At 59.2% G+C, this 27,947-nt stretch overlaps 1 protein-coding gene and 2 long non-coding RNA genes across 14 annotated transcripts in view; 1 reads left to right on the top strand and 2 right to left on the bottom strand.

Annotated features, from left to right (window-relative positions):
* SAMD11 (sterile alpha motif domain containing 11) overlaps window positions 1-27,947 on the top strand; it is a 56,547-nt gene that overhangs the window by 24,953 nt on the left and 3,647 nt on the right. For 5 of the 11 annotated variants that reach the window (XM_072820224.1, XM_072820222.1, XM_072820220.1 and 2 more), the window contains 14 exons: window positions 3,176-3,350; window positions 3,708-3,802; window positions 9,790-9,881; window positions 13,661-13,842; window positions 15,149-15,199; window positions 19,168-19,292; window positions 22,489-22,578; window positions 22,751-22,885; window positions 24,769-24,931; window positions 26,032-26,147; window positions 26,364-26,442; window positions 26,567-27,081; window positions 27,299-27,423; window positions 27,804-27,914. In XM_072820224.1, coding sequence (XP_072676325.1) covers window positions 3,766-3,802; window positions 9,790-9,881; window positions 13,661-13,842; window positions 15,149-15,199; window positions 19,168-19,292; window positions 22,489-22,578; window positions 22,751-22,885; window positions 24,769-24,931; window positions 26,032-26,147; window positions 26,364-26,442; window positions 26,567-27,081; window positions 27,299-27,423; window positions 27,804-27,914 — 1,821 coding nt within the window. In that variant the 5' untranslated portion in view covers window positions 3,176-3,350; window positions 3,708-3,765. Of the gene's footprint in view, window positions 1-1,559; window positions 1,688-3,175; window positions 3,351-3,707; window positions 3,803-7,569; window positions 7,647-7,906; window positions 8,641-9,789; window positions 9,882-13,660; window positions 13,843-15,148; window positions 15,200-19,167; window positions 19,293-22,488; window positions 22,579-22,750; window positions 22,886-24,768; window positions 24,932-26,031; window positions 26,148-26,363; window positions 26,443-26,566; window positions 27,082-27,298; window positions 27,424-27,803; window positions 27,915-27,947 lie in introns of those variants that run through there. The other 6 variants (XM_072820225.1, XM_072820226.1, XM_072820227.1 and 3 more) reach the window with 6 other exon arrangements.
* LOC140630309 (uncharacterized) lies at window positions 149-17,177 on the bottom strand. 2 transcript variants are annotated; one of them, XR_012028078.1, is made up of 4 exons: window positions 16,874-17,177; window positions 12,466-12,603; window positions 5,489-5,559; window positions 149-684 (listed from the first exon to the last, which is right to left on the bottom strand). It is a non-coding gene; the product is annotated as an uncharacterized lncRNA (long non-coding RNA). The 2 variants fall into 2 exon arrangements; XR_012028079.1 differs by lacking the exon at window positions 16,874-17,177 and adding an exon at window positions 12,700-12,793.
* Window positions 18,345-26,724, bottom strand: LOC140630308 (uncharacterized). Its single transcript, XR_012028077.1, has 4 exons — window positions 24,695-26,724; window positions 23,324-23,441; window positions 21,164-21,365; window positions 18,345-19,300 (listed from the first exon to the last, which is right to left on the bottom strand). It is a non-coding gene; the product is annotated as an uncharacterized lncRNA (long non-coding RNA).

Raw genomic sequence — 27,947 nt, 5'->3', positions numbered from 1 at the left:
ATGGGATGCCTGGGTGGCTCAGTGGTTGAGCATCTGCGGGGGATCAAGTCTCATACTGGGCTCCCTACGAGGAGCTTGCTTCTCCCTATGTCTATGTCTCTGCCTCTCTGTGTGTATGTGTGTCTCTCATGAATAAATAAATAAAATCTTTAAAAAAAAATTTTTTAATGGAGGAAAGGACTCCCAAATGCAACAGTTGCTACACAACTGTTAATTGGGACCATGGAATTGTGATATGAGGAGTGGTGCTCCTGAGCAGAGGTGACAGCTCAGTGGTGCTCAAACACTGAAGAAACACAGGGAAATAGGAAGCTGAACCCTGGGGCAGAGGTGAGGCCTGCAGGCCAAGGGTTCTGGACTGTTCCCAAAGAAGACCCTGGAGAACCAGTTGGCCAGATGTGCCCATCAGGCCCTAGGTGAATGGGGACAGAGTCTGGGAGTGTCACAGAAATTTCCAAGGTGAGAGGGGCTAAATTAGGTGTTTGGAGAAAAGGGATCCGGAAGAGAGCACAGATGGCATTTGCTGCTTGGCCAACAGGAAATATAATGCCTGCTCTGAGTGACTGAGCGAGATGGGGATGTCAGCATGGTGGTGGGAAAGGGACTCAAGGGGCTGTGGGGTGGATGCACCAGGCTACAGACTCTTGAGTGTCTGGATTGAAGCTGGAGATGCAGAGTCATAGTCTGTAACAGAAACCACAGAAGTACTTATGAAAGAGAAGAATGCATAATGTAGAACCCACCCACTTTCACCCATCATCCACTCATTCACCCATCAATCCTTCCCCCATCCATCTACCCTTCAACTCCGCCTATGTATGAGGGGTGGCCTCCAATATGTTGAGGCCAAAACAAGGTATCAAGCAAAAGCTGACAAGTTTGCTGAGGGCCATGTTCCTGGCTGGAAGATGGAATGACCCAGCCCGAGTCCTGGCTCTGTCCCTCTTCAGTCATGAATCATCCTGCCATGTGTCTGAGGTCCCAGGAGCTCAGGAGCCCACGCACACCTGCTGGACCTCAGATACACAGTTACTCCACTGCCAGCATGTGGCAGACTCAGATTTTGGCAAGGCGACCCAGTCTAGAAGAATGGTCGTATGTTCTTGTGGAAGGGGTCTATAGCATGCCAACGTCTGTTAACATCTACATGTGCAAGGAACATTCAGGCTCCACTGTCCTGAGCAGGGCATGAGGACTCCACATTTGGAAATGGCCACAGTGCTCCATGCAAAGGTAAAACCCCCTCAGACCAGCCCCAGCCTTGCCAGCTGCCTCTCCTGCTCCACTTCCCATGGGCCTCCACATAGCCTGGCCAGTCTGCAGGTAGGAAGCCCCAGAGGGCCAACCTGGGACTTGGTTAAATGTCCTAGAGAAAGTGCCAGGTTGTGCCCTTGGACAGAGCCCTGGAAACTGTCAGGTTGTTGCCCTTCCCCCACCCGAGGTAGGCGCAGGTCTGGCCTCTGCAGATGGGCTCTGTTTGGGGTCTCAGCCCATACCAAGCTGTGCTCTTCCACCTTCCCACTTCCGACACTGCACCTGGGGCACTGTGCATAACTTCAACAGGTTGGACATCACAGAGTTCCTGCTCTCATGGCACAATGTGCAAGTGAGACCACAGACACCAGTGCAGATGAGACGACCCCATGGAGGACTCAGTTGGCTGCAGTAATAAAGGAACCCTCACAAGGTGCCTGGGTGGGGGCTCAGTCCGACTCTTGGTTTCGGTTCGGGTCATGATCTCAGGGTCATGAGATGGAGTCCAGAGTCTTAGGAAGCTTCTGGGGGTAGGAGGGTATTCAGAGTCCTGCCTAGGCAGAAGCCCAGTGGGCAGGTGCTGGGAGAAGAGGTGAGCAGGCCAAGGAGAACAAGCTGGGCTGAGTGGGCCACACCAGGATGGATCCCTATAAGCAGCCCTCAAATGCTGACATGCTCAAAAACAGTCCTGCTGCTCAAAGGGAGCTCACATTTGGCGGGAAGTCCAACATATAAATTGTCACTTCCAGGGCCAGTCTGGAGTCCCTGTGTAGCCTGGGAGTCTCTCAGAGGTGGGCCTGGGGAGAGCAGCTTGTAGCCAGCCACCCTCCTAGCCTTCCACCAACTGACCCCTCATCTCCAGCTTTCCTCTGCCTCTAGGCTTGCTGTGCTGATGCCCCCACCCGAATGTCTCCTCTTCTCCTTCAACTTCCACCTAGCAGTCCTGGCATAGAGCCCACTGAGCCCACTCCTCCAGTCATGCTCATCATGCTCAACTCCAAGGCCCCTCCCATATCCAAGCCCATTCCTCCCCCAGCACCCACTCCCCCGGGGAGTTTGCTGCCTATGAGTCTGAGATGACACTATCAGGACTGTGATAGGCTCTAAACACTCACAGGTCTTCCCGGGCCAAGACATGTGACCAGTCCAGTTGGGATTGACCCTCCAGGGCCTACACCCCTACAATGAGGAGCATGGGTCCCTGAGGCCTTTATGTGGGGTCTATGCTCAGTGTGAGCTGACATGCACAGCAGGACTGTGGTCACTGCACAAATAAGCATACAGCATGGACACACATGAGCACATAGGTATCCCTACAATCCTAGATAAGGATCTCTTCATCCCTCACACTCAGTCCCTGCTGGCACATTCCTGGGACATAGGGGTGTAAGGGGACTGGAGCTGAGTCTGCATGCTGCACCTTAGCTCTGCTACTCCACTCTGGTCATCTCCCTGACTTGACATCTGAAAAAGAGGGTGACTGGTGCTGCAGAGGCTTGTGCCATGAGGGATGAGGACCACGTGGACCACTTTGGCACCCACATCCTCCCAGCAGGGCAACAGCTGCATCCAGGGGTCCTCCCAACCCCATTTCCATCCCAAGCCATGTCCAGGCAGCAGGCCAACAATGTCCGCAGGGAGAGAAAGGGGTGAAACCCGTCCTCATGCCTATTCACTGGGAAGACTTTCTTGTCCCTGGGGGCCCTGGAAGACTCTATTCCTGCCCTTTGCTTGGCCCTACCATGGGGTGAAACCCCTAGCTCCTGCATCCTGGTTCCATTTATGGAGAAAGCATCTAGAGCATGCCAGGCCTACCTCACTGTGCCAACCAGGGCACCTGTAGCCACATCTCACCCTGACTGCTCTCCCCTGTTCCCCCAAAAGGGAACCCACAGATTTTGAGCCCTGATTTCATTTTCAGATGGAGAAACTAAGGTCTGAAGAAGGGCAAAGAAGACTGGGTCATCCAGTGGTTGGCCAGGAGGACCCAAATCTCAGGCTACCGCAGAGTCTGCCCTGCTTACCACCTGTGTCAGCCTAGCACAGCATAACCCAGGCCCAGGAGGGTCCACAGCACCCAGCAGGGCTGCCCTGAAGTAAGTGCTGCTGTCTCTCCCCAGTGATGCCAGCGAGTGGGTGTGTTCATTCCTCCTCCAGAGGGGTCAGGCATGCAGAGCCAGTGGTGGCCAGACTCCCATCCATGTTGCCAGACCAACAACTTCCTCTGTACGGCATCAGAGTGTACCCAGTGCACCCTGTGGTGTATTGAGTTCACTTGTGTCACTGTGCTTTTGCCTGAGGTCATTGTGTGTGTGTGTGTGTGAGGTGTGTGTGTGCCAGCTTATGTGTCACACACCAGGTGTTGCCAATGCTCTGACAGTGTGTGCCCTGTGGGTGCCCCAAGTCTGCACACCCATTGACCATAGGTCCTATCTCTTTGCTCCTTTTAATAGCAAAAATTACAGTCAGTGAACAGACTGGCCCAGAAGCATCTCTACTCCTGAGACAGAGATGGCATGGCCTGCATCCAGCTCATGGCGAGCCAAAGGTAAAACATGTCCTAGCAGGGCAGCCCCTCTGTGTCTGACCTGCAGCTGAGAACAGACACACATTCCTGGAAGCTCTGACCACTCTAGTAGGGAGTCTGAGGGAGGCCCAGCTGATCCGTGGCTCACCTCTGACCTCCCAAGTTAACCCTTCCTAAACCAGACCCTTGCCCAGCCATGCTTTCTTAGCTATGACAGCTCTACCCATCCAGGGCTCATGCTGCAGGCCTGCGTGTCTCTGGATGTTTTCCCACAGGTCTTGGTGGTGTCTTTAATCTTGGCTTATGATGTAAGTCAATACAAATATGGTCTGTGCATATTTGTGGTCCAGATGTCAGCATCTGTGCATGCCCCTGTCCTGTGTGTGCAGCTTTTTTTTTTTTTTTTTTTCCTGTGTGTGCAGCTTGAGGAGCCGCTGTGTGTGAGTACGGAAGTGTATGGACAGTGTGTGCTTTAGAGAATGTACGCCTCTGTTAGTGGCTTTGGGTGCTTGTTTGAACACATGGATATGTACACATGGGTGTGCTTCCTCACAGCTGTGTCGGCTGTGCCCACACCTGTGTGATCTGGGTCTGGCATGTCTGGGCCTGCTCCCCCACCCTGACAGTCACCCTGGATGAGTTCAGGAAGACCAAGGCTGAGAAGGCAGCCCCAACTATGCACCTGTGATCTCAGAGACAGACTGCCCTCCTCTCCATTTCTGTCCTTCCAATCTCACCTCTGGATCTCTCTTCCTGGGGTTCTACATCTGGTGCTCAATAAATGATTGATTGGTGAAGGAATGGATGAAAAGGGGCTCTAAGGGGCACAGTCTGGAGACGGGGGCAGGCAGGCACTCCAGAATGGGAGGGAGGCTTCTGGCAGGAGCGCCAGCTGTGGATGGGGTCGGATAGCTCCAGAGGAGGCGGTCAAGGCTGGCCGAGCCTGGGTTGGGGGCAGCAGGGTCTGCGGGCCGCCCCCGCGCTCCCCGGGGACGTCTCGGGTCAGCGTCTGCACCGCCCGGGCCGCGCCGCCCCGCGGGTTATTTATGACCCCCTCCCCCTCCCTGGCGGCGGCGGCGGCTGCGGCGGCTCCGGCCTCGGCCCAGCGGCGGAGGGCCCCCAGCGGGGGGACCGCGAGCAGCGACGGCGCCGCCGGGGCCTCGGGGGAGGGCGGGGGCGGGGCCTCTGAGGGCCGGAGGAGGGGCTTTGCCGCGGATCCCGCCTGTGTTCCCCAGGGTGCCACCAGACCAGAATGCCAGGCCTGGGGTGACTCTAGAGCCAAAATTCTGTCCCTCTGACCTCCGGCTTCAGTCAGAAATGCAGAGGAGCGCAGGGGCCCCCAGATGCCAAACCGGGACACAGGTGGACAGGAGGGAGGAAGTGAGCAGATCCCTGTGGAAGGCTATAATGTCCAGGAGTAAGGATGCCCAATCCCTGCGGGAAAGTGGCTCTGACCCCGTGGGCAGAGACGTGTGTTCCCCATGAAGAGGGGAAATCAGGTAGGGGTGAACAAATCAGCCAAAGCCCTGGAAAGTCACTGGAAGGGGGCCTTCTGAGAGTCAAGGAGTGGCCCTTGGAGGAGAAGGGGATCCTGCAGGGAACTTTGAACCCAAGCATGGTCTTTTCAGGAAGGCACCTTGGTCCTGCAGAGAGAGGAGCCAGAGAGAGTAGCATGGAGGTTAGGCTGGCTTAGTTTAGCCTCCATACCTTGCCAGCTGAATCCCACTTCCAAAAGCCCATGCTGGGGCCTTCTATGCCCCTCCTTCACCACTGTGGACCTGTGCAGGATGAAAGAGGTCAGGGGTGAGTGAGAGGTGTTCCTGCAGAAGGGAAGGGAGGCCCCCTCCCCCAGGCTACATGGTACCTTCTCAGATCTAAAGATAAACTTCCCTCCCCAAACCTCCTTTAAAGGTCAGGGGTTAGGAGGCCTAAGGGTCTGTGAACAGGTGCAGGCAAGTATGAGAAGAACTGAATGGTGGGGACCATCTTTTGAAAGCAGTGTCAGAGCTGTAGCCAGACAGTTGGCCTCCAGCTGAGCCCAACCAATACCTCTCCACACTGTGCCACAACCACAGATTATTAGCATGATGGCTCCTCTGTGGGCCTTGGCTCTTGGGCAGGAACAGCCTCCTGCATCCATTAACATAGAGGCATCACACCTGAGAGCAAGACATGGGCCACAAAACATGAGTGTGTACCTAGGGTCAGGCATGTGCAAGCATCCAGGCTGCACCTCGGGCAATCAGGCTGAGGGTGGCAAACTAAATAGGATCATTCACATTCACACCCACATTCATACCTGGCCTGTTAAATCCCAACAGGCAGATGTACAAGGAGAAGAGCAGAAGAGGGATGCAGAGGTTTGGGTGCACAGATTCCCAGACACGTTCCTGATCTGAGCCTAGGCCTTGCTCCCCCAAGTCAGTCTTGGGGCTGGCTGGTTCCTCAGCTGTGGATGATTTTGGCAACGTGCATCAGCAAGGGAAAGCAGAGCAGCAGCCAATGGTCAGCCTCATGCCCAGCTGGTGCTGGTGTCTGGTAGGAGGTGGATAATGATGCTGTGTTCCCTCAGTGCCAGTCCATCTCTTGTGGGCATGCAAGCATGCCTGTGATCCAGCTCAGCCCCCCAGAGCCTGTCAGAGAGATACCCACACGAATGCCCTGCCAAGTGCATCTCAGAGGGGCAGGGGTAGGGGTTTAGGTGCTGAGATGGGATCTGAGGCTACTTTTTAACTTGTGGAGAATAACACATCAGAGAAAGACACACCTGTCTCATCAGTTATTAGTAGGTTTCTCTTCCTAATGCTCCTACAGCAAGGCTGACATGCTGGCCTGCAGGGAGATGGGGGTTGGTTGATCACCAAGGAACAAGCCACCCTCGTTCCAGGCCTGGGCCAAGGCTGACCTGTTTCCTCAGGGCACCAAAGTTGACATGGACTCAGAGGGTTCCTCCTCCCCAGACTGGCTCATAGTAAGGAACGGAAGTATGCAATTTCACATTCATTAGCCCCTTTTCCTCCCCACATCCTCCATTCCTTACCCAGATTGGGTCTAGCCCACCTTCCTGCCCCACACACCAGGGCTCAGGTATTGTTTGTCCCGGGGCCAGAGGGCCCAGGATTTAAAATAGCTGTATGACATCAGGGGAGTTACTTGACCTCTCTGTGTCTCACCTTCCTCATCTATAAAATGAGAATAAGGAAAACTCATATTGAGATGATCAAGTGAACTAAAGCAGGTACAGGGCAGAGTAGGGCGGCTAGGGCGGCAATAATTGACAGAATTGTTGTCGTTATTCACAGAACATGAAACCTCCCCAACACATTTGCCAAGGCCACACACCACAAACCCACAACCTCACACCCTGCAGACGCAGAGGAGACCACCCACGCCCGCCGCTGTGCCCACCGCACCCCGCCGCTGCGAAAGCGCTCCTACCCCAGCCGCCGGCTCGCGGGCCGCCCCTAATCACAGACCTCTCCTCCGCAGGGAGCCCCCTGCCCCGCCGGGCCCGCCCCTCCCCACGTGTCCCGCGCTCGCCCCGCGACTCCCTCAACAATGGTGCGTCCGCGCGCGCCGCTTCTCGCTAGCATACGCCCCCCCCCCCCCCCACGCCCGGGTCTCCCTTTCTCCTACCCTCGCCCACCCCGGAGTAGGGTAGCGGTGCAGCCCCGTCCCGCCGCCCCCGCCGCCAGCCGTGTGAGCCCAGTCGGCCGTCACGCACCCCCTGCCGGAGCCCGCGCCCGCCCGCCCGCCGCGCCGGGGCCGTTTAAATGGGCCAAGTTGTGGCGGCGGCGGCGGCGGAGGCGGCGGCGGCGGGAGTCTCCCAAGTCCCTGCCCGGCGGGCGCGCGCCAGTGTACGCGGGTGCGCGGCCGGGGCGGCGGGGCGGCGAGGCGGGGCGGGGGCCTGGGACCCCCGGGCGGGGCGGGGCGGGGCGCGGCGCAGGGCCGGAGACTTCTCGACTCCACTGCCCGGCTGGGCCTGGCCGGCGGACCAGCGAGCGGGGCGCGGGGCCGCCCAGGGGGCGCGGGCGCAGGTGGCCCGGCGCCCAGCGGAGCCCTGGGGCCCCGGAGCTGCGGCGCTCGGCAGGTCGCTAGGGGATCGATAGCAGCTCCCGCAGCACCATGTCTCGGGCAGCCGAGGCCCCGCCAGCCGGCCGGGAAGCGGTCGGAGGTGGCCCGGCGGGCGGCGCGGCAGCAGGTGCCGGGGCGCAGTAGCGGGTAGGGCGGGCGCGCGGCCAGGTGACTCCTGGGCCCCCAACCCTCGAGACCCAACTCCAGCCCAGGCCCGAACAAGTTGCACCGGCGGCGGAGAGCCGGGCTACAGGGCCACTGGCCCGCCATGCCGGCGGTCAAGAAGGAGCTCCCAGGCCGCGAGGACCTGGCCCTGGCTCTGGCCACCTTCCATCCGACCCTGGCCGCACTACCACTGCCGCCGCTCCCGGGCTACCTGACACCACTGCCAGCTGCGGCCGCCCTGCCCCCGGCCGCCTCGCTGCCCGCCGCGACCGCCGGCTACGAGGCGCTGCTGGCTCCACCACTCCGCTCCCCGCGCGCCTACCTGAGCCTGCACGAGGCTGCCCCGCACCTCCACCTGCCCCGGGACCCTCTGGCCCTCGAGCGCTTCTCGGCGACCGCGGCCGCGGCACCGGATTTCCAGCCGCTGCTGGACAACGGCGAGCCGTGCATCGAGGTGGAGTGCGGCGCCAACCGCGCGCTGCTCTACGTGCGCAAACTCTGCCAAGGCAGCAAGGGTCCGTCCATCCGCCACCGCGGGGAGTGGCTCACACCCAACGAGTTCCAGTTCGTCAGCGGCCGAGAGACGGCCAAGGACTGGAAGCGAAGCATCCGCCACAAAGGTGCGGCCGCGGTGGGGGCGCAGGCCGCTACCGTCCCTCCCCTCGGCTCCCCGAGGACCCCTGGGTCCGGACCCCCTCTTCTGCCACCTGGGAGACTCCATCTCCGCCTAGAGAGGGCGCTGCGACTCTGGGGCTGCCGCAGGGACACCCCCCATCCCCCCCGCCCCCAGCACCGTCGCGCTGGTGGACCCCGCAGAGCGCCCTCGGCCTCCACCGTCACCCCCGCTTGAGCCGCGTGCTCTGGGCCCCCGGCTGCACACGAGCCGGCCCCTCCTCCCACTCGGAAGGTCTTTGCGGGATTCCTGGGCTTTGTGGCTCAGGGGAAGTTTACGGGAACTCGGGAGCCTGCGGGAGGCCAGCTGGGCAGGACACACTTCCCTCCTGGGCGGGGGAGCCACCGGGTGCTAGCGGGAGTAGAGCGGCACAGGAGCGGCCAGGGTGCGGGTGCGAGTTGGTGGAGGGAAGGGAAAGGTGCAAGGGGTGTCGCAGGCAGGTGGGGGCCGCGGGGGCGCGCGCGGGGGCGGGGGCGCGCGCGGAGCTGGAGCTGCGGCGGGGCCGGGAGCCGCCTGCTTGGAGCACTCAGGGGTCCTGCTCCGAGGGCGTGAAGTGCGGGCGCCGGAGCAGGCAAGCCGGGGAAGCGCAGTGGGCGCCGGGGGCGTGGGTGGGGGTCGTCAGAAAGTTAGGGACCCAGTCGCGCTGCGCTTTGGGATTCGCTGCTCTGCGGCGGCCTCCTTCTTCCCGCTGCGGGCTCAGGCACAGTCCCGGGTCCCGGCAGCGCCGCTCACCTGCACGCAGGCTGGACCGTCCTGGGCCCTGTTCCCGGTTCCCCGGGACCCGCTTGGAGAGGGTAGAGCGCGGGAGGAAGGACGCAAGGGGCGGGGAGGAGGCTGCCCCTGGTCAGGGGAGGGCGCTTGCCCCCATCCTGAGTTTCGGAGCTCTACAGATCCCCGAGGCGTCCTCCAGGGTGGGGTGGCCGGCAGGGCCAGGTAGCGGGTTCCGAAGTTGAACGGAGGTGGATGTTCGTGCACGTGCCGGGAGGGGGAACCGGCCTTGCCGCTTACTGAGCCCCGAAAGCGTGCCCGCCTGCGCCGGCTCCATCTGTGCCCCAGCCCTGCCCTCTCACCGGTCCTGCCTCGGTTCTCCTCACAGGAAAAAGTCTGAAGACGCTTATGTCCAAGGGGATTCTGCAGGTGCACCCTCCGATCTGCGACTGTCCGGGCTGTCGAATATCCTCCCCGGTGGTGAGATGTGGGAGAAAAGTTGGGGTTTGGGGGGGTTTTCCTTCTCTCCTGTGGAGCTTGTGCCTGTTTTCTAGGGTCCAGAGTCCTAATCTCAACACTGCCAGTAAGCAGGAGTGAGTTCCCCAAGGGCAAATAGGGGAGACTTTGCTCTGGGTGGGAATCCTGGGGAGCCCTCTCCTCTTTGGATGCAGGGCCTGATTATTACCTATCTGGGAGCCTCGAGACTGCATCACCTGAAGTCTTGGGGACAGTCTAGGCTGTGAAGGTCTCCTCCCTGGACAGTGTCATCCAACTGTGGCCTGGGGACCTTGCCCTGTCACAAGTCTGGGGGGGAGGGGCCATTTGTGTCAGCCGGCTCAGCTTGGAAGAGGGGCTGGTCCTAGGGTAAGACTTGTTCTGGGATGTGACACTACTGGATGGCCTGGATGTGCATTCTGGGGTGGTCACAGCTTGGATGTGCGTAACATGTGTCTCTGGGATGCCAAGAATTAGAACGCTGCTGGGCAAGGCCCTGGAGTCCAGGAGAGTCTGAGGATACAATTCAGTCAGGGCCAGAATCTGAGCAGTATGGGCCTTTGGTGTCAAGAACTGGAGATGAAGACTGATGTGGGGCCCCCGACCCGGTGTAGACGTATGTTGACCTCCTCGTTGGCCTAGGGAAGCAGCAGAGATTGGGGTGCCATGCCTGCCCCTGAAGCACTGTCTTCCACATCATATGTCCTCCAGGCAGTAATAGTTGGAGGATTGATCTGAGGAGGAAATTGCATCTTGAGAGGAACCAATTTTGAGCTGCTAGGAGAAAGCCAATTAGGGCCCTGGCTCCTGGTGTTGGTTGGGATTGTGATGCTATTCCTGGCGCCACCAGCAGCACCCTCTCACAGGAAGGGGTGAGACAGGACCCAAGACAGCCACCTTCAGCTTCTTTACTTTGGACTGGAAGGAGGAAGTAGGAAGGGATCTTTTGATTTTCTCGTGGACCCTGGAGGCGGGTAACCTGGGCAGGCTGGGAAGCCAGAGCCACATCTATGAAGACAGACACTAGATCAGACACACAAGTTGGACAGGGGAAGGGGGATGCAGCCATGCCTCACCTGTGTACCTACTCCACCCGCCTGTCTGCCATGGGCTCGTCACTGGAGTATGTGTGCACAGGCAGCCCACCTCCTGCCCACTCCCATGGTACCTGCCTGGGGCAAGAAGATGAGTTCCTTCTCCACTTACCCACCTTTTCAAGCAGCTAGTACTAGAGAAGAGTCTTCTGGGCATCCTCAAGGCTAGTCTGGGCTTCTGTTTGGGTCAGAGGGGCCCAGCCTATTTCAACCCAACCTTTTAGAGGTCTCTCACAGGAGTGTGGGTTACAGATGGCCTGAGCCCAGTATCAATTTTCCAAGGACATGGCTTGGATTGGGGAGGGTGGAGGTCAGACAGGGATGAGGCCACAGTCTAGGACTGCCTTCCTGTCTGCATGAGGGATGCCTCAGACCTGGGCCTGCCTCTCCTGAACCTGGTCCCTCCTAGGCCTATCCCTGTACACTCCCTTAGGAATAAGCTCCACAGACCCCCTTGTCTTTCCAGCCCTCACTTTTGCCATACAGAGATTGTCTTCCTCCATCCCTCACAGCCAAGCCCAAAGGTATGTACACACTTCACAGTCAGATAACCCAGGGCACAGTGTGGATGTGCATAGGGTGCAGGGATCATGCAGCCATGCAAACTGGCTTTCATGTACCCAGCCTTGCACTCTGAGGAGCCAGGGCTTGATGAAGGGCAGGAGCTTGGCACCCAGCTTTCACATCTGTGTGCTGCTGAGAAGGGTGAGTGGTTGAGGTCTTGAGTGTGCATGGGAGGAAAGTATGCTCCCTGTCCTTGGTCAGGATCAGGGCTGCCCATCCTGGTCCATCTTCCTCAGCTCCCCTCCCACAGGAGCACCTCCAGGAGCCACCCCAGGCCAGCATAGCTGCTCTGGCCTCATCTCAAGTGGCAGTCTTACTGCTTTCATTTTCCTCTCCTCCTTCTGGTCCTACAGATGAAAAGCAGAGGGAAATGCATTTCCTTTCCTTCTTAAGATAATGGTTTAACAGGAGAAGAGGCCCTGGTGCTTGGGCCACAGGCTAGAGAAGGGCAGAACTGAGTGGGGTTTCCCAGCAGGGCACATGTCAGACAGGCCAGGGATTGTTGAAGACACTCCCCCTGGAGCCCACTGGCTGGCATAGAGACCAGAGGGACTGTCATACCTGCAGCCTCACCCACTCTCTGATACTGCTTTTAGACCACAGGGCCAAGGCCAGGGTCTCAGAAGGGGCAACAGAGCAGGCCCTTCAGGCCTGCCCTCAGATTCCATTGCCCCCAGACTCCTACCCCACCTGGTCCCAGTGCTGTCCAGTGTATCTCATGGAGGGTGTTCCAAATGGATTCATAAGGGCAAGTATGGAGGAGACTGTGGCTCCTAGCATCTGTGGGGATCTGGGGATTGGGGTAATTGTGGCCCCCAGACCCAACAAGGGGAGAAGACTAAGGCTCCCTGGCCCTGTTGTGGTCACTGCCCAAATCCAGAGCTGCAGTGGGCTCAGAGAAGGACCCTTACTCTGGAGGTCAGGACTGCATAGCTGTCCTTACACTGGTCCAGGGTGAGGTGAGACCCTCCTTCACACTTTCTTCCTCAAGCTCACAGGTGGCATGGTCCTAGGAAGAGGAAAGAGGGTGTCCAAGGGGCCCCTGGTGACTGAAAAGACAAGAGAGAATTAGATAATGTAAAGGTCCCTGGCCACCTTCCTGAAACAGCACCCCCTTATTAAATAAGAAAAAGAGTCCTGCCCACCTGAAAATACTTAAACACCTTTTCTTCTTCCACTGGGGCAGCAGGACCTAAGGACACTGGAGGGAGCCATGGTGTAGAGTGAGCTTGTCTGTCACTCGAGTGAGGGGCGTGTACCGTCTGGTGTGTTCCTGTACTGAACATGGACAAGCTCAGTGTGGAGTGCCCTCCATGTCTGTGCACAGGACATACCTTCCTGCTCTGCTCTCCCAGCACACAGCACACAACATGGGTGCAGGGACGGGAGAAGTAGCTATTGTGGGAGAAACTGAATCTCTGTTTCTGCTCTAGAGGGTGGGCTCACTTGGGGCCCATAGGACAAAGGGTCTAGGCTGGTAAGGACTCCTCACCTGTTGACGTGGGAACCCCAGACCTGCAGTTTGCCACGGGGTCAGCAGGACCAGGCCCCAGGGTCAGGCTTTAGACCACCCTGAACTGGCCCCTGGATGGCACTAGCAGAACAGAAAAAGGACTTGGCCCAGGAGCTATGTGGGGTTGTCCAGCAGACACATATACACAGCCGTAACTGCGTGTTGGATCAGGGGCAGAGAGCAGATGTGCTGTGTTGTGGGGGCACACATGGCCCCGTGGGGCTCCCTGGAGCTGGGAAAGCTGGGGTCTGCTGACAGCGTGGGGTGGGAGCTAGGCTGGAGTGTGCAGTCTGGACAAGGTCTATAGCCCTTCACTCCACCGCCCTCCAGGGTGGCAGTCCCAGGCCTCATGTCTCTGCTCTTGTCTTCACCTCCAGCCATTGGAACTTATGTAAGCCTTGGGCCTTGGGCCTGTCCTGCAGGCTGAAAGCCCGTTAGCAGGGCCAGTGATGGTGCCCGTTTGGTCATAGAGGCTGCTCTGAGGGTTTCTCTCACCTGGGCCCTTGCCTGAGGGTTGGGCCTGGGGTGCAAGCCTCCCAGGAGCCTGAGGGTCCTGGCTCAGCCTAACCTTCCTCTCTTCCCTCCCTGCCCAGAACCGGGGGCGACTGGCAGACAAGAGGACAGTTGCCCTCCCCACTGCGAGGGTCCTAAAGAAGGAGCTGACCCCCAGCTTCTCAGCCAGTGATGGTGACAGCGATGGGAGTGGTCCAGCCTGTGGGCGGCGCCCAGGCTTGAAACAGGAGGACACCCCACATGTCCGTATCATGAAGAGAAGGTACTTTTACTGGGGACCTGGATGGGGAGGGCACACAGGCTCCGGCCGGCACCTCAAGGCTGGTGTCTCCAGGCAGCTGAAGGCCAGGCCAGGCTAGTGTGAGGGCCCTCTGTCCTGGAGACAGGCCCAAGTTTAGCTTGTCGCGTCTGAACCCCTCCATGCCACAAGACTGTAGGGAGAACCTGCCCTGCCCCCACTCGGAGGGAGGGGGCCGACATGATTCCATGTTGTGAAGGAGGGATGTTGGGCCAGGGGCTCTGGGAGGAGGGCAGTCAGGGAGACCCAGGAGGAGAGGGCCTGACACCACCACAGCCAAGTAGAGAGACAGGAGCTGAGCAGACCCCCCGGGAGCAGCCCTTAAAACACTCGTGCTCATTCTCCTTGGCATGCAGCAGCAGTCCTGACTCCCCACTGTCCCTCCCAGGCTTGGGGCCTGCTTTTTCTGTTTTCCCTCCATCTTTTCTTCTGGCAGAGACACCTCCCTCTGTCCACTCTCCTCTTCATCCCTTCATCCGTCTGTCCATCTAGCACATGTTACTTACCACCCCCCACCCCGAGTTTCTAGGCCTTTTTCTCTTCTCACCTAGTTTTTCAATATGTTCCAGTTTCTCCTACGCTAAAATAACCCTCCCAAACCCCCAACATCCCCACTTCCTAGCCCTCATACCCACACTTGCTGAGATGACACACCGCAGGCTTCCACCTGCCGTCCGTCAGCCTGAGGGTCTTTCTGGGTGAGGGGACAGAGATAGCGCAGAGCCTCTCGTTCTGGCATCCCTCCTACCTACAGCGTGTGGTGGTCATTTTCAGGAGGCAGACTGCTAGCAGCTTGGGCCTAGAGAGCTCCACACACCTGGGTGGACACTGGACCATTGGTGTCAGCAACAGCCGTGGTGCTTGCTCCCTGACATGGTTCCAGCCTGGCTGAGCGGTTCTAACACCAAGGGGTTTGGTTCAGTAGCTTGGCTGATGGGCAGAAGAGGCTGCAGCTCCCACCCTTAGCACAATGGGGCAGCTCTTCTGGGTTTCTTGCAACTGGAAGGACGGTTATGGCAGCCTGATTCTGTCTATCTCAAGTCCTTTGTCTGGTGAGACCAGGAGCTGACTCCTGCCCCATGGTTCTATCCTGGTGGCAGCCACTGGCTGGTTGAGCTGGTACCAGATGGCACTGGAGACAAATGTGAGCCGGCCCTGCTCCCTTGGGGCCAGCATTCCAGGGCAGATGAGGGCTATGCCATACACCCACCCCGTTGTTTGGGTACTAGGTCCTGGAGGCCACTTTGACCCTCTGCTTCTCTCCCTGCAGAGTCCACACCCACTGGGATGTGAACATCTCCTTCCGAGAGACGTCCTGCAGGTAGGGTCTGGGCCTGGGCTGGGCTTATCCCCGCACGCTGTGCATGGGCAGGCTGGAGCCTTGTTGCCCCTCTGCTTCTCAGTCTCCCCAGCCTCCCTCCCTTCCTCCCCGCCCTATTCTGTAGTCTTTCAGTTTGTGCTTAGGCCTTCACAGCAGCATGGGTGTGGGTTCTGAGCAGCCCAACCCTAGAGCTAGAGTGCACTCTGCCTCCCACATGGGACTAGCCATTTGAGTCAAACTGCCCAAAGATGAGCCATGACTTCTCCCTCCCACCCACTCACCCACCCACCCATCTACCTACCAGGAGGTAAAAATGGTCTCATAGGGACAGAGGAGGTCTGCAAAGATGTGGAAGAACAAGGGAAGGGGATGTCGGTGGGGGGAGGGATGAGGGAGGGCCAGCAGATCTGGCCTCATCGAATGCTAAAGGACTTTGGGTGCTGAGCCTGTAGGACAGGGTCCTCCAGGCAGTGAGGAGCCACCAAAAATTCCTGAGCAGAGGGGTGACAGAGTGTGTTTCAGTGGGGTCTTTCTGGAGGCCCTGCCCAGGAGGTTTGAGGTTTACTCGGTCTATGGTGGTTTAGCTGCAGGAGCACGATGGAGAGCAGGGGGGACCTGATGAGGAGGTGGGTGGTGCACTGGAAAGACCCAGGTTCTGGATTCCAGGGGAGCAGAGGATGGTCAGTCTGTGGCTGGAGCCCAGGCTGTGGTTTCAAGGGAGGGAACAGGAAGGGCCCAGCCCAGGAGGCAGTGGGCACCGAGCATAGGCCCAGCTGCTTCTGTCAAAGCTGAGATGGCAGCCCTGGAGGGTGGGAGCTTGTCCTCCCCACTTCCAGCCTGGCTCTGTGCTGTGTATATTATTATTTATGCTTCTGAAAATACCTGGATCCTAGAGCCAAATTACAATGAAAACATCTTTAAACTTATTTCCACCTCATTTTGAAGTTGCCCACTCAACTGATCATTTTTATGAACCGTTATGAACATTGATGACATTTTATGAGCCTTTTACTTGGGAAGCTACAGGCTGAATTTGTCAGCAAAGCTTATAGCGAACCCAAGGGAGGCTCCTCCATTCCTAGAACGACTCCTCCTGCCTCCTGTGGCATCCCCTCCTCACCTACCCCTCGCCTTGTACAGTGAGAGAAGATCCCAGGTGTCCAGATGGAGGGTGCCCGTGGTATGGGGCCAAATCCATGTGCATGTGGGTTCTTTCGGTCCTGCACAGACACTAGGGGTGGCTGGGATGATTTTCTGGAATTTTACCAGAGGGGAGACTGCAGTGGGCTGTGGGGCAGGGGTGTAGCATGGCCAAGAGGACTTACAGCCTATCTGCCCCCCACCTGCTGATGTGGCACCTCAGCATCCGGCCCAGGAGGGCTGCCTCATGCTGCCCCCCACCCCATGTCTATCTTGTCTCTTCCTGGCTCCTCTTGGCCCTGTCCATCTGTCTTTCATCTGTAATGTCCTGTCGTTCTTTAGGCTCTGTGTGTTTATCTCTCTGCCATTCCCATCCTTTCTGTCTCTGTCTGCATCCATCCATTCAGTAATGCCTATTTGTTCACCTGTCATCGTCTCTCACTGTCCATTCATCCCTCTCCCTCTATCCATTGGTCTTCATCCATCTGTCCATCCATCCATCCATCTGTCCATGAGTTCCATCTACTGGCCCACCTGCCTGCTTGGAGCTCCTGCTTCAGCACCCGTGGCACCCCACGCTGCTGGCAGGAGATGTGGTCCCTGCCCTCTGGAGGCCCCTGAGCTGGCCAGGAGATGGGCAAACACTGCCAGTATGACAGTTGGCTGCGGAAGCCTGGAGAAGCCCAAGGAGCCCCTCAGGCAGAGTTGGGGTGCAAGGGGCCAGATCCTTCTCCCTCAGCCTCCCAGCACACGCCCTCCTCCGTGTAGCTCCTTCTGCCACTCAAGTTCTTGCCCTCACCTCCTGATACACAGTCACACCCCCACAGTGGAACAGAGAGCCTCCCAAACCCCTTATGCACAGCAGGATGCAGAGAGTGTTTTCATGGCTGCGGGGACCTCATACTTGGGGTGCCAAATGCAGAGTTTATATGCTTTCAGCCTGGTGTTTCTTTGTAGTTCTTTATACAAAAGCTTCCATAATTTGTTCAGTGAGTGACAAAAACAGGTTTTCCAGAATCAGGCCAGGCTGCCTGTGGAGTGAACCCCCAAGGCAGAGAGCAGGGGTATAGTGGGCAGTGGTGTCCAGATGCCCCCCTGGGCCTCACCTCCATGGTGCCACAACACCACCTGAGTGCCTGAATGACCCAAAAGTGAAAGGGCTGATGGCCACAGTGGTAGTGGTGAGGTAAGGGGTATGGTCCCCAGGTCCCAGTGTGGGCATGGGACCATGGCTTCATGGGTAACAAATTAAGGTGGCTTTTCCTTGCCGACTCAGTCTCTGGGGAGTTGATCTACTTCCTGTAGGGGTCCTGGGGATCAGGACCCCTACAGCATTGGATCCCCACAGGGGAGAACTCCCTGGAGGACTCTAGCCACCCCCCATCCCCTCCTTCATGCTGAGGACAGCACTTCTGTCCTAAACATCCTCGCATTGATGAGGATGATAGAGGGATGAGAGTTGCTGCCAATTAATCTCATAAAGTACTTAGTCCCACCTGCCCTCCTCTTTGTGTGTGTTTGGGGGGGGGGGGAGGTGCCTTCTCTCCTTCTGGGAGGGGGGTGGGGGTGGGGAGAGATCTGGCATCTGGGTCTCCCAGAAGGCTCTAGAGCCCAGCCCTGGAGTCTTTGGGGCTGAAACTGATCTGCTTAGGGGCCAGCCTGGATTAGCCTGCTCCAGCCACCCAGGCCAGGGGGGCTGGGGGCTATTTAATGAGGTTTAGGGTCGGTTCCCAGGTCATTCCGTGGAGGCCTCCTTGCAGCGGCCCAGCTGGGAGGCTGCTCTATTACAGGTGGGCCAGGGAGCAAGGGTATTGGGGAGGGTGGGGTGCCCAGGCCCTCGCTGCTCCTCTTCTGTACTGTCTTGACCTCCTGTTGCTCCAGGCTGCATCTGAAAGGTGGCAGGTGACCCTTCTCTATGCTAAGAACACAAGGAACAATGGGGTTGGGGGTTGTTCACACACAATCACACTAACGTTTCCTCTGGGACCCTGTGCTGTAGGATTGAGTTGATTTACCAAAAAGAGAAATGAGGGAATAAAGGGAATAGAAGAGTTAAATACTTGTTTATTCCTGGTGGCTGAGATTCTTAGCAGGGGGCCTTGGGGAGACCGGTGTCATGGGCACATGGCGGGGGAGGAGGGAGGGTTATGTGTATGTGCAAATGTAGGTGCATGCTCTTGCCCTTGCATGAGCCTGCACGTGCCCGTGTGTACGTCCCTATTGTGCACACATCTCATTGCCTGCAGGACTTTGGTCTGAATTTCAGTTTCCTTTCCTTATTTGAAGAAATTGAGGGTCTGTGGGTAGTTGCAGGTTTTAGTTGGAAGAGTAAATGCAACTTTCTTAATGAAGCAGCTGGCGCAGGAGTAGGTGCATGTGTGACAGTGCGTGTCCTCTCTGGTCACTGTTCCTCATGAGCAGACACCCCCTTGCCTGGTGTTTGCTCTGGTCACTATGGGGAGAGCATGGCAAGACTGAGCTGGGCTCCCGTGCTCTGCATACACCTCCCTGGGAGCTGCGGTGGGGCCAGAGCGTAAGGGCCCCAGGCCTGACAGAGGCCTGGCAGACACCTGGTAGGTCCTAATGGGCCTGGGTGAGACCTGGGTAGGTCACACCCACCAGAGGTTTCCCTTGGGACCTGCTCTGGGGATGCCCACATGTGTGCTGTCACAGACTCACACAGAGGTATGCAGGAGGCATTGCACATTTACAGACTGTCCTCTGGCACTATGCATGCCCACACTCGAGCTTTTTCAGGCACTTGCTGTGCCCAGGGCTGGGTGCACGGCCTTTTGGGATCTCACCTTCATTGTATTGCTTCGCTGCAGCCAGGACAGCGACTTGCCTACCCTTATATCCAGTGTCCACCGCAGCCGCCACCTCGTTATGCCCGAGCATCAGAGCCGCTGTGAATTCCAGAGAGGTGGTGTGGAGATAGGCCTGGGAGCTGCAGGTGAGGAGCTGGGGGGGGAGAACAGGGCTGCCAGGGCCACTGCAGCTCAGCCTGAGGACAATCTGCCCTGCCACCCTTCCAGTGTCTCTGCTTAGCGGCTCTGGATGCCGCCACCCCTAGCAGCCTTGGCTGGCAGCCAGGGAGGCCAGTGGAGGCGGGAGGTGGCAAGGCTGGCTGTCCCCTGGGGCTCCGTGTGATGGTAATTGTGTTAATCCCGGCCAGCCGGGCAGACAGGAGGCAGGGGCTGTGGCTCCACCATGGCTGCTCCTGGGGTGGGCTCGGAGTGGTCAAGGCCATTGCCACCCCCTTCTCATAGGGGCAGAAGCAGGGAGGACAGTCAGGGATGTGCAGGCCTCAGAGAGGCCCAGAAATGCACATCCTGAATGCCTCCTTTGAGGGCAGGGACATGCTCTGCATGCATGAGAGTGCCCACCAACCCCATGGGCAAAGGCTCCTAGAGGAAAGAGGTTCATTGCCTAAGAGATGGGGGGGCTGGAGCCTGAACCTCTGCAGGGGTGGGAAGGGAGAGTGCTGGCCCAAGAGCTCCTGAGGTCATCTCAGAGGGACAGCTCCTGGAGGCAGCAGGAGCTCAGGAGGAGGGGGCAGTTGGGGGACCTAGGCCCTCCTCAGAGGAACAGGCCAGAGGGGACTTGGCCATGAGGCTCTGCTGCAGAGAATGGGTGGTGGCTGAGCTTTCACTGAAAGAGGGGAGGTCAAAGTTGCTGGCAGGGGGCCCTTGCTGCCCTCTGGGCCCTGGGCAGGGAAGTTTCCAGCAGTGGTTAACAGCTCTGAGAATGGCTGGGTAGGAGGTAGTCATCCCCCTCGTGCTCCCAGGCATGCCTGTGCCTGGGAAGGCCTTTGCGGGCTGGGTGTGAGGGGGCCGCTTCTGCAGCCTTGTTGGAGGTGGCTGAGCAGGCAGCTGATAAAATCTAATTGCCCCATCGATCGGCAGAGCCATGGGAGCCCCCGGTGATTGAGATATTCTGAACCGGCAGGCCCTCCCCCGGCTGCCTGCACACACGGAGACCTCACAGTCCACGGGCACCGATGTGCATGTGTGGCCTGCTCTCCGATAGGGCTGTGTGCTTGGGGCCCTGGTATGGCCCAGACACCCCAGCTCACGGTCTGTGTGTGGGTATCACCATGCCACACACCTGTGTCCTCGCTCTCACTTTATGCTGAGGTGCAGGCAAGCACTCCAGGGCTCAGGTGCTCTGCGTAAAGTGTCACATCTGTGCTGTGTCCAGGTCTTGTGAGAATTTGCCCTCTTCTTGGGGCTCTAGTCTCCTATTGGCTTCCACTTGTTCCTGTTGGCCCTTGGCTGGGGACATTTGCGTGTCCTTGCCTCTTGCTTCCCCAGGAGCACATGTCAGCTCTATTCCTACAGCCCCGGCCCTGGTCCCTCCCTGGACCCTGGATAGGAAGGGCCGTGGGTGAGGGGCTCAGCTGCCATCTTACGACTGTTGCCCTCGTCAGGGACTCATGAACCCTCAGATCTCCATGGCAGGACATTACTGCAGCCATGGGCCTGGGTCTCCCCATGGGTCCTTCTTCTACCTTCAGCAGCTCCTCCCCCAGATAGAGAGGAGCCCGATCCCCCAACAGGAAGGGGAGGGGGAAGTTTCCACTGTGGGAAATGGGAGAAGAACTCAGGGAAGTGAGAGGGCTGGGTTATTCCCTAAACCCAAGAGGAAAAGGTATATGTGTAGGATGGGGCCTGAGCAGCAGGTGTGGACCAAGCCCAGGCCCGCCTCCAGGCCTGGCACAGCTGGATATTATGGCCCTCCTGCCAGCTGGGCCCTGATGCCCCAAGGCTGTTGGGGGCCAGCTTTGGCCTCCTCAAGGTGCCCTCAGGCTGGTTGTGCTCCTACCTGTCCTGACAGATCCCTGAGGTAGGGACCCTTCAGTCAAGCGGTGAAGGACCTCGTCCCTCTCTGGGTAGGGCCTGGGGTTGGGCTGCTGAGCCCAGACCGGTGGCAGTGAGGTGGCTGAGATCAATAAGTTATTAGCACCATTCTGTCAGCTGTAAAGTGGAGATTGATCGGCCTCTCACTGCTGCCGCACTTCCCCAGCCTGATAAAAATGACAGATTAAGGGAATAAGAGAAAGGAATTAGGCTCTGGGAATTAGGCTCTGGGAAGCCTGCCTTGCTGAGGTGTCACGGCAAGTCTGGTTCACAGAGCAGATAGCCCTCACCCCACCCACCCAGGCAGCCTTGTCAGGTTGGAGAGGGGGCAAGAGCAAGGGCCCTGGCCCACAGGCCAGCACTGGGGTGGGCCCGGGAGACCAGGACATCTGCCTAGCCATTCATCAAAGATGCTATCCCAGGCCCTGAGCCCAGGAAGGAAGGACCAGGGGCTGGGATGGAGAGGGACGAACTTGGAAAGACAGAGGAGTATGGTTTGGATGTAGGACCTGAGAGGGCTTTGGGAGATGGGTGGGGCTGGGTCCCCCTGCTACTATGGCCAGACTATGTATAGCAGGTGTGACTGTTCAGGGGTGCCCTCAAGAGCTCAGAGCCCAGCTGAGCAGGTGAGCGTGTATGTGACAGGCAAGGCCAGGGTGCTGGCTCAGGCCTTCTGAGGGCAGCAAAGGGTGTGGCCTCGGTGGAGGTGCCCAGAGTGGATGTGGCAGGTGTGCCTGACCTTTGGGGCCTGTTGCCTAGTGACTTCCCTGAGCCATAGAGGCTAGGCTCCTCAACCGAGGGGAGATGGCTTCCAATCTAAACCAAAGCCTTCAGTTCTTCAGCAGAATGACCCGGAGGAAAAAAAAAAAAAAAAAAAAAAAACCAAAAAAAGAATGACCCGGAGGGCCCGTTAATTTACACAGGAGACTAGTCTGGCTGGGTAGGGGCACCAGGGCACCTGTGCAGTCCTGAGCTGCCACCTGAGTCTGCTACCACCAATTTCCCATCACATACACACATACTCTAAAATCCAGGATCAGAACTGTCCCTTGACCTGCCCAGACCTTGGCAAGATGTCCTCTGGCTGAAGGCCTGGGACCTTGGACTGGAAAAGTCTTTGATGTGGCCAGGACCCAAAGGCACCTGAGCAGTGTTGGATTTGGTTCTGGGCTGAGATGGAGCTGGTAGGGGCCGAGGCCTGGGCTGGATCCCTCCCTACCCCGGCCCTCCCAGACTCTGTCCCCTCCAAGCCCAGAGACACATGATGGGGCTCACTCTGCCCTCCCCTAGGTGACCTGTTGGGCAAGAGGCTAGGCCGCTCCCCCCACATCAGCAGTGACTGCCCACTGGAGAAGAAGGCACGAAGCAAGTCACCCCAAGGTGGGAGCTCAACTAGGAGGTGGAGGGACAGGTCACAAGGAGGGAGGGGGATAACTTTGATCCTGCACAGGGCAGAATTAGCCCAGCAGCCGGTTCTAAGAGGGAGAGGTCCTGCCCTTCTCCTGGGGCAGTATCTGAAGGAAGATACCCTCACCATTGCTCCCCTCAACAGAGACTCTGTTGCTGCCAGAATTTGGGCCCAGCATGGCCCCTGAGGATCACTACCGCCGGCTTGTGTCTGCCCTGAGTGAGGCCAGCACCTTTGAGGACCCCCAGCGCCTGTACCACCTGGGCCTCCCCAGCCACGGTATGTGCTCCCATCCCGTGACACCATCCCTCACCAAGTGTCTACCTGTGTGTGCTGGGTTTCCATTGTCCCTGCAGGCCTCTGCTTACCCTGGAAAGAAGCCCTGGGATCTTTGGCTGCTGACACCAAGGCTGGGTTTGGATGCAGATCTGTAGGCCCCTCACCCCCCTTTTAGGTGGGCATTGCTGTGACTCTCCTCCCTCTGCCCAGGCAGCCACTTGTTTGGGTAGTTCTGGGAGATCCCCCACCTGCATATCCGTACAGTCCACCCCTACCATCATCTCCCATAGACTCTCCAGCAGGGCCACCCCTTACCTGTGGCATGCAAGCACTGTCATTCACAGGTGAGGAAACTGAGTCTGGGATGAGCCGCAGTGAGAGTGGGAGGTGGGGACAGAACCAGAGACAGAACCTGCCCCTCTCCAGTAGTACACACACCTTATCGTTGCCTGATCTGTATGCTGCAGTCCTTCTTACTGTAGCGCCATCAGGGCAGTGTGGGAGATTGTGCTGAACACCTTGCCTGGGGTCTGCCTGGGTCTCTACATGGAAGGGGCTGGGAGGAGGGGAGCAGTCAGGTTAGGACATCCAGAAGGCAGATCGGGTGGCAGTTAGGATATGGCCACCAGGACCTACTTCCCTGGTGCTCAGGAGAAGCGCTCAGCAGCACAGTCCCTGCCCCACCAGGCTCCCCACCCTGTGCTCGTCCATCTGTCCTTCCTGCCTCTTATGGACACCCCTCACTCACCCACCATCTGGCACCCTGACCAGCTGCACCGTAGCCCAGCAGACCCCAGCTCAAGGGCGCTGCCCCTAGCTTGGCTTCTCTGGCTGGAGGTGGGTGAGGGGTGCTGGGAAGAGGGCAGGATTTCTTCTCCTTACACAAGGCACTGTCCCCCAGGGCAGTCAGGCACCGAGAGCCTGAATAATTCACCAAATGTTAATAATTTAAAAATCTTCCTTTTTAATTGCTTTCCCTGCCCTGCCTGGGGCCCGCTCCGCTGGCCTGCGCGGGGGAGGGGGCGCCGGCCACCGGGGAGCAGCGCTGGGAGCCGGGCTGTCAATCATGGCCCTGCGCCGCCGCCCCCGCCGCGGAGCCGACTGTAAATAACCGAGGCCGCCGGGCGGGCGCGGGGGCGAGGGGCCCCGCTGGGATCGATGCAGGCGGCCGCGCCGGCTGGGCTCTGCGGGCTGGCACCCGGCCCGGGCAGGACCCACCTCCGCTTTTCGGGTAATTAATTTATAAACAGGCGGCGGCGGCGATGTCGGCGGAGCCTGCACACATGGGGGGTTGCGGGGGGTACTCAGAGGCCCGGCCCTGAGCAGGATGGAGGAACCTGGATGGGGAGCAGAGTGCTAGGCGCCCTGGGGGGCGCTGCATTGTTATCTAGAAGGGGGCACCTGGGCAGCGTTAGTCTGGGGTTGGAAGCCCATTCCCATCCTCCAGGAGCAGGCCTGCGCCCTCACTTTTGGGTCTTTGCACAACCCATCTCCAGAACCTCTGAACTCCTGTCCGTATCAGCATGCCCGCACTACAGAATCCCATCTGCCGGCTCTTTCCCTCCCTCCCACTGCATTTTGGTTTCTGACCTCCCCATATCCATTTCAAATGCTTACCAGCTCCCCTCCCAATACAAGTGGGTGCCTCCCAACCCCCATTCCTGGCACCATGAAGCTAGTTGCACTGTAATGATTTGGGTCTCCTCTGTCCTGTGGCCTTCTGTTTGTCTTTCTCTGTGACCAACCAGCAAGGTTATTTTAAGGATGTACTCTGACCAGCTTTTGATCTCCTTGGTGTCATTCACTCACCAGGGTTGAGGTAGCGAGAGTCCTGGGCAGAGCCTGGCCTCTAGGTCACCACTGACCACTTTCCCCACTCCCAGATCTCCTAAGGGTCCGGCAGGAGGTGGCAGCAGCAGCTGTGAGGAGTCCCAGTGCCCTGGAAGTCCACCTGCCCTCATCCACTGCAGGTCAACGTCGAAAGCAGGGCCTGGCTCAGCACCGAGAGGGCACCGTGTCAGCTGGCACCCCATCCTTCTCAGAGAGGTACTGGGTGCTCACACAGGAGAGGTCCCCATTTTCTCTTGGCTTATTTCTTGGATACAAAGCTGGGGTGGGCCTATCAGAAACCTAGTACCTGGTTTCTGCAGGTCACGTCCACAGCCTGCATCTCCTTACCTTGTCACCTGCCTTCAATCGAGTACCTCCCCCATCACAGCCACACGAGGCCGTGTTGGGACGGAGTGTGCCAGGCATTGTGCTGGCCCTAGGTTCATGGTCTGCAGAAGGGTCCTGACACCCGCTGAGCTGGTCAGAGGCCCAGAACACTCTGGAGTAGAATGCGTGGGGGTGACCACCCCTCTGGGCAGGGTGTTAAGGGTGACTGCCGTTTCTGTTGAGCAACTGTTGGGACTCGCTGAATCCAGGTGCCCCAGAGACAGCTGAGGGCTTTGTCCCCCCAACAGGTAGGTGAAGGGCTGGAGGCAGACTGGGGAAGTCCGTGGAGAGAGGGGTGTGGAGGGAGGGCAGAGGGCAGAACGGGGCGGGGGGAGGGGGGAGCAGCGCGAAGTCTGGAAGCCTTGAAGTCGGAGAGCTGGAGCGGGGGGCACCCCCACCTCCGCGCGCCCGGCTGGTCCACCTGCAGAGGCCAAGGGGTGAGCGAGCTAGGGGGCGTTAAGCGGCTGGGCAGCTCTCCGCGGTCTCCCGCCGGGCGCCAGGGTACGCCCCCCAGCAACGCCGCGCCCCCCGCCCTCCTACCGCGAGCGCTATTTGCAGCTGCCTCCCCCACCTCCTGGATTGCAGCTAATTGCGCCCCCCACCCGCCCAGCCGCCCAGGGTCCACTGCTGGCGGAGAGGCGGGGGCCCGGCGCTCCCCGCGCGGTAATTACCGCTGCAGTCGCCGCCGCCCGCCGGGTCAGCGCCTCCGCGCCGCCGCCGAGATTAATTGGCGCCGCCAGGCGGGGGCGGGGGCGGGGGCGGCGCGCGACCCGGAGCCATAACGAGCAGCGCATCGACCGCCCGCGGGGCCGGCAATTAGTAGAGGCGGCGGCCGGAGGGGCGGGCGGCGCGAGGCAGTTACAGGAATGGAGGGGGCGCGCGGGGCGAGGGCCTGCGGCTCGCCCCGTTTACCGCCCTGTCGTCCACAGGGAGCTGTCGCAGCCGCCTCCCTTGCTGTCGCCCCAGAATGCCCCCCACATCGCCCTGGGCCCCCACCTCAGGCCTCCCTTTTTGGGGGTGCCCTCGGCCCTGTGCCAGACCCCAGGTGAGGAGTGGGCGGGTGTGCGAGCTCTTGGTGTCTGAAGGGGCTGGTGAGTGGGCGCCACGAGGCTGTCCGTGCGGGTGCATCCGGGTTTGCTGGTGCCCGGCCGCGTTCGGAGCACCCCGCCCCTCCCCGTTGAAGCCAAGGACAGACAGGTGGGCATGGGTGGCCCTAGATCACTCGGCCACCTGGCCTCGTGGTCTGTCCCCTTCCCACCAGGTTACGGGTTCCTGCCCCCTGCCCAGGCGGAGATGCTTGCCCGGCAGCAGGAGCTCCTGCGGAAGCAAAACCTGGCCCGGTAAGCGCCTAAGCGCCGTGGCGGCGAGGTAGGGGGTGGAAGAAGGGGGAGAGGGGGAGGTGGCGGCCGCGGCGTCACTGCCCAACTACCTGACCCCCGCTACTGTCTGCTCTTCCTGGTCCAGGCTGGAGATGTCGGCAGAGCTGCTGCGTCAGAAGGAGCTGGAGAGCGCGCACCGCCCGCAGCTGCTGGCGCCCGAAGCCGCCCTGCGCCCGTCCGATGGCGCCGAGGAGTTGCAGCGGCGCGGGGCCATGCTGGTGCTGAGACACAGCTCTGCGCCGCTGCTGGCCCTGCCCCCCCAGGGACCCCCAGGCCCCGGCCCCCCGACCCCTCCCCGGGAGCCTGTCCGCCGAGCCCCTCGGAAGGGGGGCCCCAGCCCTGCCTCAGCCCACTCCAGTGAGTCCAAGGAGACCACGGGGGCTGGGCTCTGGGCACAAGATGGCTCTGAGGATGAGCCCCCCAAGGATTCAGAAGGAGAGGACTCTGAGATGGTGGCTGCTGGGGGCCAGGGCCCCAACCTGGGCCAAGCCCCAACTGGAAGGGCCAGCCCTGAAGGGAAGGGGCTTCTCTCAGGGTCCATGCTGCCCCCTCCACTGCCCCTGGGCTTACCCTACGCCGTCAGCCCCTACTTCCACACAGGTGGGCATACCCCCCTCCATGCTTTAGATCTCCATGGGGTGGAAGGAAACCCAGTCCCACCACCGCCTGGGGTCTTAGGGAGGGTGTCCATGGGGAGAAAAAAAAAACCCTTTTATCAGTCCATCTCTGAACAATTTGGGCAAAAGGCCAACCAACAGGGGTGGGTGCGTAGGAAAGAGCTGGCCATAGCCCTAGTAATACCAACCCCCCAAACCAGGCACCATGGGGGGACTCTTCATGGATGGGGAGGAGGCCACAGCCCCTGAAGACCTCAGCAAGTGGACAGTGGACGATGTCTGCAGCTTTGTGGGGGGCCTGTCTGGCTGCGGAGAATATGCACCGGTGAGGGAGCAGGAGTGGACACACCTTTTTTGAGATGGCTCTGAGTTCTCCATTCCCCAATGCCTCTTCCCACCCAAAATCTCCCTTCCTCAAAAGCAGTGTGTAGGGAGGGAGAAGGATGCTTTGCATGTTCTCCCTGCACCCCACCATGTCAATGCTTCTGCCTCCAACAATGGTATGTGCCCAAGACAAAGGTCTTCCTTTCATTTACAAGTTTTTCTAGCAAACTAGCTTCTCTTGGCCCTGTTCTCTCTGGAAAACCTTGGGCCAACCCCAGGCATTTAGCCCTTGGTGGGCTGGAGGGACCCAGCATGGTGGGCAGGCGCTGGTCCCAGCACTCAGGCCCTGATATTCCCCCCCCCCCCCCCACCGTCCCTCAGGTCTTCAGAGAACAAGGAATTGATGGGGAGACCTTGCCCCTGCTGACAGAGGAGCACCTCCTGACCACCATGGGGCTGAAGCTAGGGCCTGCTCTCAAGATCCGGGCCCAGGTGAGTCTCATCTGGGACCAGTTGTTTCCAGAC

This window comes from Canis lupus, chromosome 3 (genome assembly GCF_048164855.1).
Source record: "Canis lupus baileyi chromosome 3, mCanLup2.hap1, whole genome shotgun sequence".
Lineage (NCBI taxonomy): Eukaryota > Metazoa > Chordata > Mammalia > Carnivora > Canidae > Canis > Canis lupus.
This window is presented reverse-complemented; position numbering and strand designations above follow the sequence as displayed.